The sequence below is a fragment of the Paramormyrops kingsleyae genome, chromosome 14, assembly GCF_048594095.1.
Source record: "Paramormyrops kingsleyae isolate MSU_618 chromosome 14, PKINGS_0.4, whole genome shotgun sequence".
Taxonomy (NCBI): domain Eukaryota; kingdom Metazoa; phylum Chordata; class Actinopteri; order Osteoglossiformes; family Mormyridae; genus Paramormyrops; species Paramormyrops kingsleyae.
The window spans coordinates 28,127,695-28,146,574 of NC_132810.1; the positions used below are offsets into that span (position 1 = coordinate 28,127,695).

Sequence of the window (18,880 nt, forward strand, 5' to 3'; positions counted from 1 at the left end):
TACAGAGTGGCTTCGCAGATCTTTTGTCCCTTCAACAGCAATCAGCAGTGGACATACACACATGTATACAGCTGAACTGTAGAGCTTGCCCCATCCTCCCTACGTTGTTGCAATATTATTATTATTATTTTATTATTATTATTAATAATAGCAATAACAATAACCGTAGTATAGCAATTTACTATTATTATTTTATTATTATTATTATTATTTATTAATAGTGAATTGCAATACTACTACTGCTACTTTTTGTTATTGTTATTTGTATGCTATGTGCCACTAGGCGGCACTTTGTGCAATACATTCCAGGGTCTTACTCCTTGGCTGCCATTCGGTAGTTTGCATTATTTATGTCCTTTCATACTGTGCATTCATGTTATGTGTATGGTCTGATTCTGTCTATAACTGCTGGTGTAACACTGCAATTTCCCTGGAATTAGTAAAGTTGATCTTGTCCTTTTTTGTCTCATCTATCGGATATACATGAGATTGGAACTTTTGTTGATTTTCAATTTGGACTGCCTGTTCCGCCTATGTACAACTACAATCGAGTGTTCTGGGTGGTCAGGTGGTCTGGGATGCATTTGACCAAATATCTTTTGTAGTGTAAACGATGATGCATCCTGATGCATCCCCAAAAAAGATGTCATAATAAAATACGGCAAGATCAGATGACTCTTCCCAGATCATGTAATCATGTATATAGGTATCTGGCTATTTGGATTCTTCAAAACCATAGGAGATTTGGATAAGCCAAGCTGCATTAAATGATCCAAGATAATTGCGTGCTCCCTTGGACTCTGACTGGTCTATGGCTGTGTCCGAATTCAGGGGCTGCATCCTTCGAAGGACGTGGTTTATGAAGGTGTAGCCTTTGTAGGCTGCGTCCTTTGAAGATCAAACAGAAAGCTCTGTCAAATGGGTCAGTCTGGTCTACACACAATTTCCTATTTGTGTCACCAGCTGTTCATGCCCTTACCCTTGAGTCACGAAGTGCCACTCCTTTTGCCTAGCCAGGACACACCTACTTTACCTCTGTGCAGTGAATCTTGGGATATGTTGGACTGTGAAGGATCCATCAGATTTCTAGACCACATTTGAAAGAGCCTTTGAAATAGGACAGCCTTGTCACACTGCTGTAATTCTTTCGGTCTTCGAATTCAACCTTAGAAGGGTGCAGCCCCTGAATTTGGACACAGCATAGGGCTTCATCCTTCCAATATTATATCACAATCATCATACGCTGTGGCGCTGCTGCGTCTGCATGAAGTATAAACCAGCTTTAAGACAACAAAGTGCTCTTTGGGCACCAGATAAGTGGGCTGAACCTGTACTCAGACCCCAGGCTTAGCTCACAGCATTTTGTGTGTGTTTATCTGAAATGAGTGAGTAACATTCACTTGTAAAGTCACTTGTTTGCCAATATTCCTTGTTGATTTGTGGATGAGGCATTAGTATGTTCTAAGTGAAAGGGCCAATACTCAAAATTTCTTTCATTTGTAAATAATGTTCTTATTGATTGTAGGTATTCCTGTCTTTTGGGAAATGTGAAGATTAGAGTTTGCACCAATCTAGTATAGTACACAATTGCCCGTATTGAAAATTGTGTCCCCGTTTTTAACAGTTGAATTCATCCAGTATTTTTTTTTATTTTAGAAGTTGGTGACAGTGGGAGGAGTAGGGATTTGTTGGGCTGAATGGTTGGTGGGCTGTCTGGGGAATACATTGTCATTCTGATAGCACCCCTTTCCAGTTGACATTTTTTAATGTTGATTTTTAAAAAATAAATAATGTAAAACCTGGGAATAAAGGAACTATTATGTATTGTGTGCCATATATTGTGGTACCAGATATTTATACTTTTAGTAATGCAGATGCTAGAATACTTTGTCAGTATTTAGAGTTGCTTTGATTGCACTTCAGTGTGTGATGCCTGGATTCTGATTGCCTTGCAGTGCCTGCTCGAGCTGCAGAGGGAGGCAGTGTTTTTGTGGACCTCGGAGCTGGAGAATATGACCAACATATGCTTTCGGGCCTTTGAAGGCTCCAACTATGATGTGCGTGAGATAGTGTCCAAGCTGCTGGGAACCATGCTGGCTACGGCACTCATGGCCAAGCAGGGCACAGGTAGGCTGCATCTTTTCAATTTTTCAGTGTGTCACTGGGTGGTGGGAGTAAGAGCAGGAGGTCTGCCAGATTGTCAAGCAAGAAGGTGCCCAAAGCCAGGCTGCTCAGCTTGTTTCACCCTTTATCATACAAGCAACACAATTCACTATAATCACATGTTTCAGCTGAATAATTTCAATGTGCTCTTATGGCTGCTCCAGGATACCTGAAGTAGCAATGCACAGTTTGAGTTCACGGTTTCCATCCATCCATCCATCCATTTTCTCCCGCATATCCGAGGTCGGGTCGCGGGGGCAGCAGTCTCAGCAGGGAAACCCAGACTTCCCTCTCCCCGGCCACTTCATCCAGCTCCTCTGGGGGAATCCCGAGGCGTTCCCAGGCCAGCCGAGAGACATAGTCTCTCCAGCGTGTCCTGGGTCATCCCCGGGGCCTCCTCCCAGTGGGACATGCCCGGAACACCTCACCTGGGAGGCATTCAGGAGGCATCCTAATCAGATGCCCGAGCCACCTCATCTGACTCCTCTCAATGCAGAGGAGCAGCGGCTCTACTCTGAGTCCCTCCCGAATGACCGAGCTCCTCACTCTATCTCTAAGGGAGAGCCCAGCCACCCTGCGGAGGAAACTCATTTCGGCCACTTGCACTCGCGATCTCGTTCTTTCGGTCACTACCCACAGCTCGTGACCATAGGTGAGGGTAGGAACGTAGATCAACTGGTAAATCGAGAGCTCAGCTCCTTCTTCACCATGACAGACCGATGCAGCGCCCATCATCCCCCCACTCGTGAACAAGGCCCCGAGATACCTAAACTCCTCCACTTGGGGAAGGACCTCCTCCCCGACCCGGAGAGAGCATTCTACCCTTTTCCGGCTGAGGACCATGATCTCAGATTTGGAGGTGCTGATTCTCATCCCAGCCGCTTCACACTCGACTGCGAACTGTCCCAGCGAGAGCTGAAGGTCACGGTCCAATGAGGCCAACAGGACCACATCATCTGCAAAAAGCAGAGACCTAATCCTGAGGTCACCAAACCGGACACCCTCAACGCCCTGGCTGCGCCTAGAAATTCTGTCCATAAAAGTTATGAACAGAATTGGTGACAAAGGGCAGCCCTGATGGAGTCCAACCCTCACCGGAAACAGTCCTCCTGAATCTGAGGTTCGACAATCCGGCAGACCCTCCTCTCCAGAACCCCCGAATAGACCTTACCAGGGAGGCTGAGGAGTGTTATCCCCCTATAGTTGGAGCACACCCTCTGGTCCCCCTTCTTAAAGAGGGGGACCACCACCCCGGTCTGCCAGTCCAGAGGCACTGCCCCCGATGTCCACGCGATGCTGCAGATGTGTGTTAACCAAGACAGCCCCACAGCATCCAGAGCCTTAAGGAACTCTGGGCGGATCTCATCCACCCCCGGGGCTCGGCCACCAAGGAGCTTTTTAACTCTATGGAGGGCACCAGGGGCCCCTTGCATGGGGGGGCATTTCTTCCCTCTTTGGAATAATTACCTTATAACTTCAGATATAAAAGTCACAGACACATGCCTGATACCTAAAATCAAAGTTGACCCCTTTACAATTGATTGTAGGAAGTTCAATAACGAAATGAATAACCTGTGTATAATTTATGGACATGCGAATATAACAAAAACAGCTGGAAAAATACAAAAACCTGTCTTTGTGTCTTGGATTTTTGTAAATATTTCAAAAACTACATGATGGAATAGGTCCAATTTTAAAAATCTGGTTCCCAAACTTGTTTTCTACATGTGTGCCCAATTTCATATCATTTGATGCAGCCCAACAGGTTTTACGGAGGAAAGAGCAAATGGTGCAACTGGGAGCCTTTCCTATCCAAAACCTAACCTAAACTAATCTGAAACTTATCCAAAATGGCAATAGTGTAACTAGCAGTGTTTTTTGGGGTAGCAACTTTCTTTCTAAATGCATTACCACTTATAGGTCATAATTAACAATTTGTCACACATCATCACCACACATTTGTAGGAAAATCTATATTTTATTCACACGACTTGTGCCAAACTTATCCAAAACCTATCCAAAACCTATCCAAACTGGCCACAGTGTAATTAGCAGTGTTTTTTGGGGTAGCGTCTTTCTTTCTAAATGCATTACCACTTATGGGTCATAAGTAACATTTTGTCACACAAAATCACCACACATTTGTAGGAAAATCTATATTTTATTCACACGACTTGTGCCAAACCTATCCAAAACCTATCCAAAATGGCCGCAGTGTAACTAGCAGTGTTTTGGGATAGCGTCTTTCTTTCTAAATGCATTACCACTTATGGGTCATAAGAAACATTTTGTTTCTAACCCTAACCCTGCATAACTGTGCCCAAACAAAGCCCGACAAGTGCCCCGCATAACTGTGCCCAAACAAAGCCCGACAAGTGCCCCGCATAACTGTGCCCAAACAAAGCCCGACAAGTGCCCCGCATAACTTTGCCCAAACAAAGCCCGACAAGTGCCCCGCATAACTTTGCCCAAACAAAGCCGACAAGTGCCCCGCATAACTTTGCCCAAACAAAGCCGACAAGTACCGTACATAATGTTGCCCAAACAAAGCCGACAAGTACTGTACATAACTTTGCTCAAACAAGGCCGACAAGTGCCCCGCATAACTTTGCCCAAACAAAGCCCCGCGTAACTTTGCCCAAGTGAAAGCCAAAAGCGCTGCATTACTTTGCACACTTCAAAGCTTGACAAAGGCGATGCGGAACTTTTCCCAATGTACCACAATACAAGTGTTACCAAAGCAAATGTTAATTGTAATTTACTGAATCACGGAATTATAAAAATCTATAGAATAAAAGAGTAAACTGTAAATAAATGTACTTATGTCGAGCGTTGCATCCTCTCCGCGCAAAAAAGCGTCCTCCTCCATCGAATCAATGGATAAAAGCGACACTTTCTTCCCCCGAACCACTCTTCAAAATCATCTTCTGTGCTTTCTCAACAGTGAAAGTCATCCGAGCCATTTTTCTTCAGTCAAAAAAGTTGTTGTCCGAAAATAACTGGGTAAACTCACGGAGACTACGTGCGCAATGCGTAATCGAGACACTCCCACAAATACTGCACCTGCAGATAATAAGTTGCGCATTCATGTCCCCAGCGCGAAAAACAATGCCCAATCAGCACATCCCATACCATTTTGCAAACCTTAGACACACCTCTATTGGATGAAGCAAATGACACTGTAATTTGATGTTCATGTAAAAAGTTTATTATGGTGAAACATAACCATGGGCAAAGGTTCAGTGCGTAAAAAATAATGTGCTAGCAGGGAAGCAGAGCATATATCTGAAAAAATACTTGACAATGAAGGATTACAGTGATTGATTTATGTACATAAGAGATCAAGCTTTCAAACGAGGGTAACTTTGTCATTTTATTCATTGGTTTTCTTCTAAAACTCCGAAGATAAAAAACATTGCACGAATGTACAGAATGCCGACTGACATTTTTCCACGATGAGTGAGCAAGCTATTTGAGAGCATTACAGTCATATTTATGGAAAAATGCGTGTTTTGTCTTAATACTGTGACGGTTTATGAAGTATTGGCCGTGAAAGAAATAGTTTGAAGTGCTTAGTTTTCATTTTATTAACACTTATATTTTACTTCCCGACACTCGACCCGTTTAAAGATGGCTACCATGGTCATTTTATTTTTACTTGTTACAAAAAAACCATGGCACAAAAATTGCGCAACTTTCTACAGATATTATCTGAAAGGTTTTTTGTAGTGTAACAAGCCGTTTTTGGTTGATTTGATACATTTGTTTCTTTTATTGAACGTCATTTTTTTTTGTTATTGAAAATTTGGACGTATGCGTCCGAACCACTAGGCGGCGACAATGAAAGAGTTAACCACCTCAGCGACCTCCGCCCCCGAGATAGGGGAGTCCCCACCCAAGTCCCCATACTCTGCTTCCACATCGGAAGGCGTGTCGGTGGGATTGAGGAGGTCTTTGAAGTACTCCTTCCACCGACCCAAAACGTCCCGGTTTGAGGTCAGCAGCACCCCATCCCCACCATAAACAGTGTTGATGTTGCACCGCTTTCCCACCCGGAGCCGCTGGATGGTGGACCAGAATCGCCTCGAAGCCGTCCGGAAGTCGTTTTCCATGGCCTCGACAAACTCCTCCCAAACCCGAGTTTTTGCCTCAGCGACCGCCAAAGTTGCATCCCGCTTGGCCTGCCGGTACCCGTCAGATGCCTCTGGAGTCCCACAGGCTAAATAGGCCCGATAGGACTCCTTCTTCAGCTTGACGGCATCCCTCACCACTGGTGTCCACCAGCGGGTTCGCGGATTGACGCCGCGACAGGCACCTACCACCTTACGGCCATAGCTCCGGTCAGCCGCCTCCACAATGGAGGCACGGAACATGGCCCATTCGGACTTGATGTCCCCCGCCTCCCCCGGGACATGGGAAAAGTTCTGCCGGAGGTAGGAGTTGAAACTCCTCCTGACAGGGGATTGCGGCAGACGTTCCCAGCAGACCCTCACTATATGCTTGGGCCTGCCAGGCCTGGCTGGCTTCCTCCCCCACCAGCGGAGGCAACCCACCACCAGGTGGTGATCAGTTGACAGCTCTGCCCCTCTCTTCACCCGATTGTCCAAGACATGCGGCCGCAAGTCCGATGACACGACTACAAAGTTGATCATCGAACTGCGGCCTAGGGTGTCCTGGTGCCAAGTGCACATATAAACACCCTTATGCCTGAACATGGTGATCATTATGGACAATCCGTGTCGAGCACAGAAGTCCAACAACAGAACACCACTCGGGTTCAGATCGGGGGGGCCGTTCCTCCCAATCACGCCACTCCAGGTCTCACTGTCATTGCCCACGTGAGCATTGAAGTCCCCCAGCAGAACAAGAGAGTCCCCAGAAGGAATGCTCTCCAACACCCCTAGTTCACGGTTTTGAGATCTATAAAAATAAACATCTTGTATTGCTTACAGGACAAATGAGTGGAGTTGTGCTGAGAAAATAATTAAATTTCTCCTTCTTTGAGCTTGCAGAAGATCTTGTGAAAAAGGGCACTGTATAGTGTTAATCTCTGATCTTATTGACAGACCAATGATATTTTAGGCACCAAGGAATTCGACCGAATAATGGGACATGAAACCAAGTGTAAATTTAATTGAATAGTGTGGTTTTAGTGTATCAGCTTCTACGGTTTGAATTTATAACACAATAAAATTGGGCCTCAAAGGCATTTTTACATTTTTAGACTTTAATCTGAGCCACCACAAGAGTAAAACATTTGGGATTTGTTGGGGAGCTGGAGGAAAGCGCCGTAGCTTTGACCCCCTCTCACCTTTACCTATGTGGAGGAAGCGCTGTCGCTTGCCACTCCACACATGCACTTCTTGGACTCAGGACTTAAAGAGACAGCACACTTCTTATCTTTTACTTGCGCAAGGGTGCCCACTCACTTAGATGCAACAGACAGTATCTGCGCCTCAGTTCAGTGTCACACCGGGCAGTCCCTTGGCTTCTTTATTTATACTTGGCGGGAGGGGCTTACATGGGGCGTAGTTTAAACTGTTAATACTGCTAGTACCTTTACAGACAAAGGTTTATCAGGAAACGCTACACAACCCAGGGTAGGCCTCCTTGGCCATGTTGACAAGCCTATCCCCCACCCAGAGTTATAGTTCCTGTTCTCTCATCCTTCGGCGTCTAGGGACCACTTTGTTCTGCCCTGTCTCTAGACGCAGGGGCTGATACATATATATTACATATTGCTAACACACATACTTAATATGATAAAAGTAATACATTTTCCACTCTAACAGGATTATTTTTTGAATTGCTGGATTACTCGATTTCTGAATCCCAGCTCATGTTAGACACACAAAAGTAACCTTGAATGTTGTATTTATGTTGTCACATCGATACAGTTGTTTTTCTAATTATAGTATGGGGCCTCTAATTTGTAAATTTCAGCTTTTAGAGTAGAAGTGGTATATCTGTCAAATACACTGTTCAGTTTGACTGTGTGAGTTTTTTTTCCCTCTAATTAGTTGTGTAGGTTATACAGTGGTACCTCAGTTCTCGAACTCATTAGAACTCAAATTTCTTAAAAGTCGAACCAACCAGTGTGAAAAAAAATTACCTAGAACTCGATCTCGGAAGTCAAACCGTGAACGCCGATCTAAGATAATTTGTACGCGCGGGGAAATGAGTCATGCGGCACGTCTCTCAGCGGAAACAAAGGGTAACGCTTCAGTCTCAGCCTCGCATTCGCTGTGATCGTGCATGTTTACACTAGCTGAATACATATATTTAGACAGTAAAAATACATTTAGACAATGATAGACAGTAACAGTAATTATTATATAATAAAATAATTTAAAAATAAAGACTTCTTATTAATTATTTTAATATCATTAATAATAAACCATTAATACATTTAATTATAATAATATTGTGGTGCCCAGCGGGACGGAGACAAAGGTGCAGACGTCAGGGTATTGGGGAATAAGGGGTTTAATTACAGGTAAGGCAGGCAAAACACAGACGGACAATACAATGACCGGACTGGGGAAACAAACTGAAATGCGGACTAATAACAACAACCAGAAACAGCTGATCACACAGGATTCCACACGGGGTTAACGAGGGGGCGTGGCACACGGAAGGAGCGGACGATCAGGGCAGGACACATTGTTTGTTTGTTTTTTAACTTTACACATTGTTTGGCTACATTTATTTTCTTACTTCAAAAATTACTGTTTTGATAAATGTGCTTAGATGTCTTTAGTACAGTATATGCTTTTCTTGTTTTGTCCGGTTCATTTTGTGTTTAAATGCTAAAAAAAAAAACATATTTCGGTGTAATTTTTAGGGGCTGGGAACCAATTAATTGGTTTTCCATTATTTCTTATGGGGAAAATTCGATCAGAACTCAAACTTTTTAGGATTCGGTCCGGAGTTCTGAACAGATTAATTTCGAGTTCTGAGGTACCACTGTATTTTATTTAAGTTATGGCACATTTTCATCCTGTTACTGTTATTGTGGTGTTATCCCAGGTAGTTAGAATGGATGATCTGCAGTTTCCTGCTTAGACGTAGGTCTAGTTCTGCCTACATGATTGTTAGATTTCTGTGTGTTTTTGAAAAATGGGCCTTGTACTTCAGTAGCAGTTTGCAAACATTTATTTAATTAAGCACTTCTCATACAATGAGGGGTTGTTACACTATATATACAATGTATACTATGTATACAATGTTGGTATATAAAATGGGAATGGTTTGTTTTTCTGTCAAGTACCCAGTGCTGCTTTTTGAAATTTTTGGTTTTAAATTCTTTAACCTATGTGCAGTTAGGTTTGAAATTAGGTCAATTTGTGTTCTATATTTTAAAAGCTGGAATGCAGGTAAGGGGATTAACTGTTTATGGGTCAGTGACAAATAAGCATTGGCAAGATTACCAATTCAAAAGTCTTTATTATTTCATTAAAGGGTCAAAAACATACAACAAGATGACATCAGGTCATTGGAAAAGAAAGGTAGAACAGAAGAAAGGAAGGAAAAAATAATAATGAAATCAACTAAAAAAATACAGTGACATAACTATTAGTTGTTATTATACAGTTTATATGTATAGACTGTTGAGACCCAATACTGAACTTTCCCCTTAATGGTGAGCATGTATTATGTGTCAGCTTGTGGCATTGGGGGAGATAAAAGTGATACATTGGGAGATAGAGGTAGAAGAAGGGCAACGTAGGAGCAAATTTTGGATAGAATTTTGTAGATGTTAGATGCAGTTTACTTTTAACGGTACTATTGAGAAAGTCTGAGTGTAGTTCTATATCAGCATCTGTTATATTAATAGATTGAGGATTTTAGTTGAAGATATTTCAGAAATTTAATCCCAAATTTTTGCATCAAAAAGGGGAATCAAACTATTCTGAAATATATCCCTGAGATAGGTAATACCTTTGTCAGACCAAGATTTAAAGTATTTTTTATTGACGGCAAAATCTGGGTTAGTCCAAATTGGGGTATTATTGGAAGGTAGAAAGAAGGCCTTATTGATTTGCATAGTAAACAAGAATCATGAATTCATGTATTCTAGTGTTATGGCAGGGTATGGTGAAGGAGTGAAAAGAGGGACAATCCACAGAGCAGCTCCAATGAAAAAGGTTTTTTTTAACAAAACTGAAAAATTAACAACAAACAAACTAAAGAGACGACAATGTAAACACAATTAGGGGTCAGAGCAGAACAAGGGGTAGGACTAGGAAACAAGCAGCTGCTAACAAGCTACAATCACAGACCAAAGAATGGAATGAGGGCAGGCACTGAAATCTACATAGATAACAGGGCTAACAAGGGGCTGGTATGGAACATAACCAAAAACAACCTGTCAGCAAAGGCATGGGACAACAAGCAACAGGTGAAGTAACATAATTAACAAGCACAGAACTAGGAAACCTTAACATACACTGAGGGCTAACACTAGGAAAGACTAAAAACATAAATATAAACATAACAGAATTAAACCAGGTATGAGCAGGGTAAACCTTAAACAGGGACACAAAACAGACATAGAAGAACAATATAAATACTAAGGGTAAAATAAAACCAATATCCATTAAGCCGCCAACCTCAAACCATGACCGGAGGGACTCAGCCCATGAGCCACATGCTCAACTCATTGAGACATGCGGTGGCCCAGGGAGCAGTGAAACACACCATGGACTAGGGGCTACAAGATACAGAGGGGGAAGCAGGATGGCCATTGACACCTGCTGACCAAAAGAGTATAAGACACATAGGACAGGGTTGGACAGGCACCGATCCTAACAGTTTCAGTTAAGGAAAAATATCTAGCAACAACAAATCAGGATAAAAATGTGTTTGTGTTTCTGTCTCTGTCTGGCTGTCTTTTTTCTGTGTGTCTGGCTGTTTGTATGTCTGTTCCATGTGTCTGTGTCTGTTTGCATGTGTGTCTGTGTTTCTGTCTCTCTGATCTCTCCCTGTGTGTGTGTGAGTGTGTAAACTACCTTTCACTTCTTTTGGCAAGGTAATTGATCCTAGCATCAGGATCAGCATTCACTTGTGCTCAGTTTTTCCTTGCTTCAAAGTGTCTCTATTACACTGTATTAATTGGCAGAAATCTAACAAATTGTATTTAAAGATGTAAAGTTCAATCATTGAGTAACATTTATCTTATCACATTTTACTTTTAAAACTGCTGTTCAACAGTCACTGTTCACCCACTTAATTTTGTTATATTAAGAGATTACATACATGTATTACATTATTTATTGCTTAGAACTAAGTAAATAGAATACAAATATGCAATGAAGATAAACATTTCTAAAACACTAAGGTCATGCAACAAAATCTTTTATCCTACCATTACAGATAATAATATAATAATAATATTGCTAATAATGTTGTGGAATAATCACTTTTTCTAAAAATATAACAGTGAACACCTGAAAAAGTTCCCCATAGTAAGTTAGTTCATACTACATGTTTAATAAGCATCATAAACTAATGATATTGCCCTCTAACTTAAAGGCATCAGGGGTTCATTCCTGTGATATTATTTCCTGTTACATGGATTTTCTTGCACAATATGAACAAATGGCTCCTTCACACTAAGGAAATTGACCTGACTAACATGAATCCCCAAATTAATTATAATATTCAGAACTTTTATTTTCTATTAAATAGTTATAATGTAAGATTATGCCAAACTAGCTGATAGGGTGTTTTATTGAGAATTTCACCTTTTTAAAGCAAGTTTAATTATTTGGAATAATGTTTTTACGGTTACACCACACTGATATTCCCCAAATAATCTTCAAATTGAAATAATACATTTTACAGGTCCCCAAAAAAGAAATGTATGCATGTAACTTCTAAGTTTATTTTCAAATTTTAGCTCTTTTAAATTTAGCTAAACCATATGGACACAAAAAATCTGCCACTTTATTGCCCTTTATATTAATGCTTATATCCTGGGTATGGCGTTAAACTGCATCCGACCCTGCAAGTGGTCCTCTAACTTGCTGAGAAAACTCAATGGGTTGGTGGCGGGATTGGTGCTTCAACCACCATAAAAAAAAATTAAAAATCATGTCAGCTCTGGCCAAGCAGACACGACAACTTTCTGTTCTCCACGGGTGTAGCTCTGCCACAGCCAGCCATAGCAAGGCTGCACGCATGTGGAACGTGGAACGTCTTGTCTCTCCGGCAAGATCTTCCTCTGCTGTCGAAGAAGCTTTGTAAACTCCACATTTCAGTGCTGCTACTCTCAGAGGTACAGAGACTTGTTATTGGTCTGATCACTCTGATGGCTGCCATACTCAGTAGCTGCGGACTCTAATGTGATGTGGGAGACTTTCCACAACAAGACCCTGAAGGTTGCTGAGGGTTGTGTTAGTGTTGCCAGTGTTCCCAGAACGTGCTGTTTCATCTCATAGGTCACCTTGGATATTATTGAGAGAAGTGGCAGCACACCACTTGGTGGCAACTCTAGTCTGTACCAGGAATAGAGGAGGATGGGTGTGAGGGCTGATAAGTAGGCGTTTGTTAGAGGAATTTGTGAGCAGGTGACACACCATCTGTGCTGTAGTGACCCACGTTCTGCTTACAGAGGAATCAAAGCATTATGCACATCTCAATCACATACTTTGAGCAGCTGTTTAAAGCTGATCCTCCAGCTAGGATGTTGGTATCCGGTGTGAACTTCTCCAGGTTGGTGGTAAGGCTGTCCTCTGTGATCATTTGCTCGCCTACCAGTGACCAGAGCAGTCTGGTTTTACGCCTAAGAAGTCATTGATCCTGGCACTGAGGGATCTCTTTGAGCACAAATGCGAATATCGGCAGAGGTTCTTTGCAGCCTTTGTTGATTTCCGTAGTGTTTGACTCGGTTGATCGAGCTACCCTGTGGGAGATGCTGAGACTTCACGGCATCCCCGTGAAATTGTGGGATGCTATGGCAGCCTGTACACGGGTACTGTCAGTGCTGTGCAGAGTGGAGAGAGAACTTGTGCGTTTTTCCTGGCTGATTCAAGGGTTTGTCAGGGATGTGTTCTTGCTCCTACTCTGTTTAATTCTTGCATGGACTGGGTGTTGGGCAGGGTCGTTGGTGAAAAAAGATTCAATGATCAACAATGTTGTTATCCTCACAGAGTCAATTGAGGCTCTGATTGGGGCTGTTGTGAGACTGAGCGAGGAGTCTGAGTGTCTGACCTTGCGAGTGTCCTGGACAAAAACTAAGATGAAGAGAATGCATAACACTAAATGGCTGCTTATCCTGTTTATCCTGCTTATGCCACTCTCCTCTTTCACCTGGGATCTGTTGAAATTAGTCTCAAGATTACATGCAGCATATTTAGCTATGTAAGGCCTAGCTGAGTTGTCATCATCTCATTGGCTCCTCTGCTCTCCTCAGCTCCCAGGCAGGGCCCCCGGCGCAGCTCCCTGGAGGAGGTGATGGAGCTTTTGTGGGGCGGCTTCCTGCGTGGTGGTGGTGGCGGCAGCTTCCTGCGGGCCAGCGGGGACATACTGAAAGGGGGCGGCTCAGTGAGCAGGGACGTGCGGGTGGGCATCACGCAAGTGAGTACGCCCCCCCACTAGCACCACCACTACCACCATCATAATGACTGCAGGGTACCAAGACCTATTATAGCATGTTCAGTGAATGGCTCTCAGTCTCTCCCTGTTCATGCTTAATGTGGTTCCTGCTTTTCTCAGGGTCCTTCCTGTCTACAGGAAGTACACTGCACTATGCAGCAGTATCACCACAGAGTGCATGCTTCCCATCAGTGACTTTGTAAGCATGGTTTGTGTTATATGTTTTGTGTTTGGATCATTATAGTAGTGTGAATAAAACTTTCTACTGGCCAGTATAGAAATACAATGTTCAGTTTCAGTATCAGAAGGAATTCTACAAAGATACACACATTCATTAAAGAAGAAGATTAAAGTGAAATTTTGTCATTGTTGTTAATTATTGTATTCGGATAGCGAACACATATGCTTTTAGGACCTTGCCCCAATAGCTCAAAATGTGTTTAATTGATTTTTGCAGGCACATTTTGTGGGTCATAGACTGGAAGTGATCAGATTTTGAGATATATGGCACCAAAACTGAAGCAGCACCGTATAGTGATATCTAAAAAAAAAAAAAAACAGTACTTTTAGATATTTGATCCCATTAGCGCAGTGGTTCTCAAACTTTTTCTATCATTCCCCACTTGGCACGAAGAAATATTTTCACACCCCACCTCAATAAAACAATGACAAAAAAGCCTAGGTGTAACTTTATGTAGATAATAATTCATTAACATTAATTTCTTCAGAAAAAAAAAAAACAGCTTTCACTTCAAACAACTTTCTGACATTTGATACTACACTGCTTCAATAGTCAGCACTTTTTTTTTTTTTTTTAAAAGGCAGAATTAACACCTTTCCAGAAGTACAACAATAAAATTCAGTCTGTATATATAAGAACAAATGCAGAAACAAATGCAAGGCATTTAGTGAGAGTTTAATTTGTTGGGTTTCATACTTTCAGCTGCCAAAGTTTTCAAACATAAAATACAGACAGGTCTCTCCTCATCTCCTATCATATTAACAGTTAAACCCAGAGCAAGATATGCTTCATCATACCTGTTAAATATCTGTCCATTTTGACCCTTTAAGGCTGTGATAGCAGTGTTTCCACAGCAAAAAACTGGCCATGGACCAGAAAAAACAGCTCTATCATGGCAACACAGAAAAGCTGGTCTCAGAATTTGGAACCGTAACATCAACGAAAGTTGAAGGGGATATCGCGTCCAAGCCTTCCGCATACCCAGAAAATTCAATCCATAACCAATATAGTTCAGTCTAATATTGCTGGTGCTGGCAGTGGAAAAAAATTGCCAGCTTATTAGCGGAATATAATTTTTTTATTCTGTGAAAAACGAAAGATCGATCTGCTGGCCAGATTTAATAGTAAAGTATAAATATGTTGCTGGTTGAATAAATAAAATATTGTGACGCTTGAGTGGTGAAGAGACCAGGACGTCAGTTTTTAGAAGACTGTTTTACTGTTCATTCCCTAAAAGGGCAGTGGTGAAACAGTGAGCATAACCTCAATTAAACACACAGACAGGGGAGCCATTTACGGTGCCAAAAGTGGATACAGGCAATTGACAGGGGGCAATGAGTCATATTCTGAAAACTATTTTTTCAGTTTAGCAGCTTATAAAAACTTAAAATCCAAAACAGATTAAAATAAATCCAAAAAACGAAATACAGATTTATTTTACTTTTGCCTTTGCCTATGTAATATTTCCATTCTGTTCTTTTTTGAAAGTGGTGGAAATGTGGGTTGGTTCTCAAAAGGCACTCCGCGAGAACCAGCCCAGCACCAACTTGATGTTGGTGGAAACAAGGCAATAGTGATAGCAAAGAGAAGTGTGGCTTAATTTTTTTTTGCCAGACACTGCTTATTACAGATGGGTGAAGATCTGGACCTTTTCAGATTTTGAGACAAATTGCACCAAAACTGAAGCAATGGTGCTTAGTGACAGCAAAGAAACCGGTTGTGAGATAGAAATTTGTGAGATAGAAATTTAAATAGGATAATTCTTTTTGATATTTTTATTCTATTTGATCTTTGATGGATCTTATTACTACTTCTCAAATTTACAATTTAGTTTAATATGGCCAAGAAATACTACATAAAACTCATAAAGTATGAAGAAAATGTCTGCCAAACCAGAAGTTGGAGTCTTGGGTCTGTGGTCAAGCCATCCACACATTGTATCGAAGTGCACAGATACTAGCTGTAAATAAATTATTTCATTCCCAGAAGTAAAATAAAAGGCTAATTCATGTACCTGATACATAAATATGTAGAGTACCTGATACTTGTACATGGTGTGTTGAGTATTAAGTAACTAAATGACTACAAAGCATTGTTTTTGTCTAATAAAAACATCGGTATTTTCCAAAGCAACACTATTCTGGTATTTTGAAATCTCGATGATAAAATTTTCCTACAGGTGGGTCCCACATGATGAATTCAAACCAGAAATTTTTCAGATACAGGGATGTTAACCATCTGAGTTACACCACTGTCTGATGAGACGCATTAAACATTAGGTACCTACATATCTACATGCTTAAATGAGGCTATTGGGCCATTTTTTAAATCAATGATGTTTCCTTGCTGATGGTGGCTACTAGTTGGGTTGTTGCAAAAACTGTGACCTGTGAACTGTGTAATTCTGCACCCCTATTCTGCACATTTAAGTCATAAAATGCTCATGGCACTTGTATTTCTGAAAATCAGTATGCTGATATTGTAGTGTGGAGAGTCCCAATCATAATAGATAAAATTCATGTTGTTGCATAGTTGTGTGTCACCATCTTTAGCTACATTGTTTACATGTTAAATAGTTTGCTAGTTTAATAAAAAAGTTTGCTAAATTAAAAAGTCTATTAAAGACACTGTGTTTTATGCATATTCTTTGGTTCCAAAACCAGTTTGAGATGTGTTCAACACAGGGTTCCCGCGGGGTTTTAAAAAGTCAAAAATTTAGAAAGTTAAATTTAAGGCCTTAAAATGTCTTAAAAATGCCCAGATTTTCATCCTAGGTCTTAAGTTTAATTTACCCAAGTCTTAAAATTCTTATCTCCGTTCATTCCCAAAAAGCGTTGTCCGCAGAAAATAAAATAGTAAAACGCTGTAAAACTAATCAGTTGGTTGTGTTTTATGATCTGAACTGGTGTCTCCGTGGTAATAAAACTACAAAACCCATTGCGTGATCACTGCAGCTAGGCAAACAAACAGTTTGAGAAGGGTCTGGCTGCAGAACGTGCACTTTCAGCCACTGACGTTAGGTGCACGCTCAGCCACAACAGGAAGTGCAGGGGAATCAAGCGCTAACTTAGTTCTTGAGGCCAATGTGAATGGTATGTTATTTTATTATTGGTATTACTGAATGATATACTTAGAAATTTATTTCATGCCATACATTATTGCAATGTAAATGTTTTGATGTAGTGCGTTAGTAACTTTTTTCTCTGATGACTGGAGTAATTTTTTTCAGTTAAAAGGCAACTACTAGCCAGTAATTGGCTCACGTTATCTTGTAAAATAAACACATTTCTACTTTTACAGAGCTTTTCATGGAGTTACCTTGTGAATGTCTTAGTTTCCAGCATATAGTTTTTAGTTGTTCGTGTGGTCTTGAGGAGAACGTTTCTCAGTCTCCTTATGGTAAGGCAAGTTTTTATTATCATACACAGGGGTTAGTTAATGTGCTTTATAAAAACAAGATTTTAAAAAGTTAAACCAAGACAAAAAAGCAAAATAGAGATGAAAAAAAAAACTTATAAAAATTGCTTAGAAAATCTAAAAAATCTGATTAAAAGTGCAGTATGTCCTGCCTCGCTGGTCCACTCCTCCCGTGTGCCACGCCCCCTCGTTAACCCCTGGTGGATTCCCCGTGTTTATCAGCTGTTTCCAGTTGTTTTCATTATCGCTGATGGGTCTGGAACGTAACTTCCGCGATAGGCAGGGGATCACTATATATTTTAAGGCTTAAACTATAAAAAAGTTTATGTATATGGTCTTACTATATTGCGGATTTTCACCTATCCCTGATGGGTCTGGAACGTAACTTCCGCGATAGGCGGGGATCCAGACCCATCAGGGATAGGTGAAAATCTGCGATATAGAAAGACCATATACATAAACTTTTTTATAGTTTAAGCCTTAAAATACCACTCCCACATGCTTTAAACACATGTGAACTTATTAAAACGCACTTTGTAAACACATATGATATGTGGATGTTGGGCTAAGGATATGAATGACATAAAATATGAGAATTTCTGGTATCATTCAAATGTTTTCTAGTAATGCATCGTGTTGGTCTTAAATTTTACTCATAATGGTCTTAAAAGGTCTTAAAAAGGTCTTAAATTTAACTTACTGAAACCTGCAAGAACACTGTCAACAGGATACAGTCATGTTACATTGAAATTAAGAATAGTACAGGATGCAGTGGGGGTCTGTTTGTTACGTTTGTCTTTGGCAAATCATTTATTTATAGTTGAAAATAAATATTTCTAATTTTTAAATAAATATTTATAGGACTATATTATTTAAAATATAAAAGATCAAGGTATTTCTTTAGTTTTCAATTTATGGTTTTTAAATTCAGCTTCATAGTCTAGAACTGAACTTGTGTTTTTTCCGGTAATGGAGTTAGTGATGCATTCTTGACATGAACTTGACTTCAGTGGACTCAGTCACAGCACTTTAGGTAATATAAATTACTTTTGAAAGCATGGACATTAAGATATACTCAAGGAAATACAATGAGCCACCTATTTGGTGGGGGAAAATGGTGCTAATTGGCATGTAAGTGAAATGCACAATAATGAATAGGGGGGTATTCCATGAAGTAGGATTAAGGGAAAGTCTGACTTATTTTGACAAGTCAGTCTTACTTAAGTGAGAGTTTCGTTCCATCAACGTGTCTTAAATGAATCCCCGCTGAATTACCATGGTAATTTATACCTACGAACAAGTCTGCTCCGGACCAGGGGTGCGTTTCCCAAAACCATCGTTGCTAACTATGTTAGCAACTTGCGTGGTTCGAACTATGTAAGTACGACGCAGGTGTTTCCCAAAACCATAGTTCGAACTACAGAGGTAACGATACTGCGGACTTACGTAGTACGATGCATC

General features: G+C 40.9%; 1 protein-coding gene across 7 annotated transcripts in view; it reads left to right on the forward strand.

Annotated features, from left to right (window-relative positions):
- The window catches only part of heatr5a (HEAT repeat containing 5a), a 187,825-nt gene that overhangs the window by 48,782 nt on the left and 120,163 nt on the right, over window positions 1-18,880 (forward strand). For all 7 annotated transcript variants that reach the window (XR_011982490.1, XM_072698932.1, XM_072698927.1 and 4 more), the window contains exons 6-7: window positions 1,956-2,127; window positions 13,580-13,743. Coding sequence is in view for 6 of the 7 variants with exons in the window: in XM_072698932.1 (XP_072555033.1) it covers window positions 1,956-2,127; window positions 13,580-13,743 (336 nt within the window). In the remaining variant the exon portion in view is untranslated. The remainder of the gene's footprint in view (window positions 1-1,955; window positions 2,128-13,579; window positions 13,744-18,880) is intronic.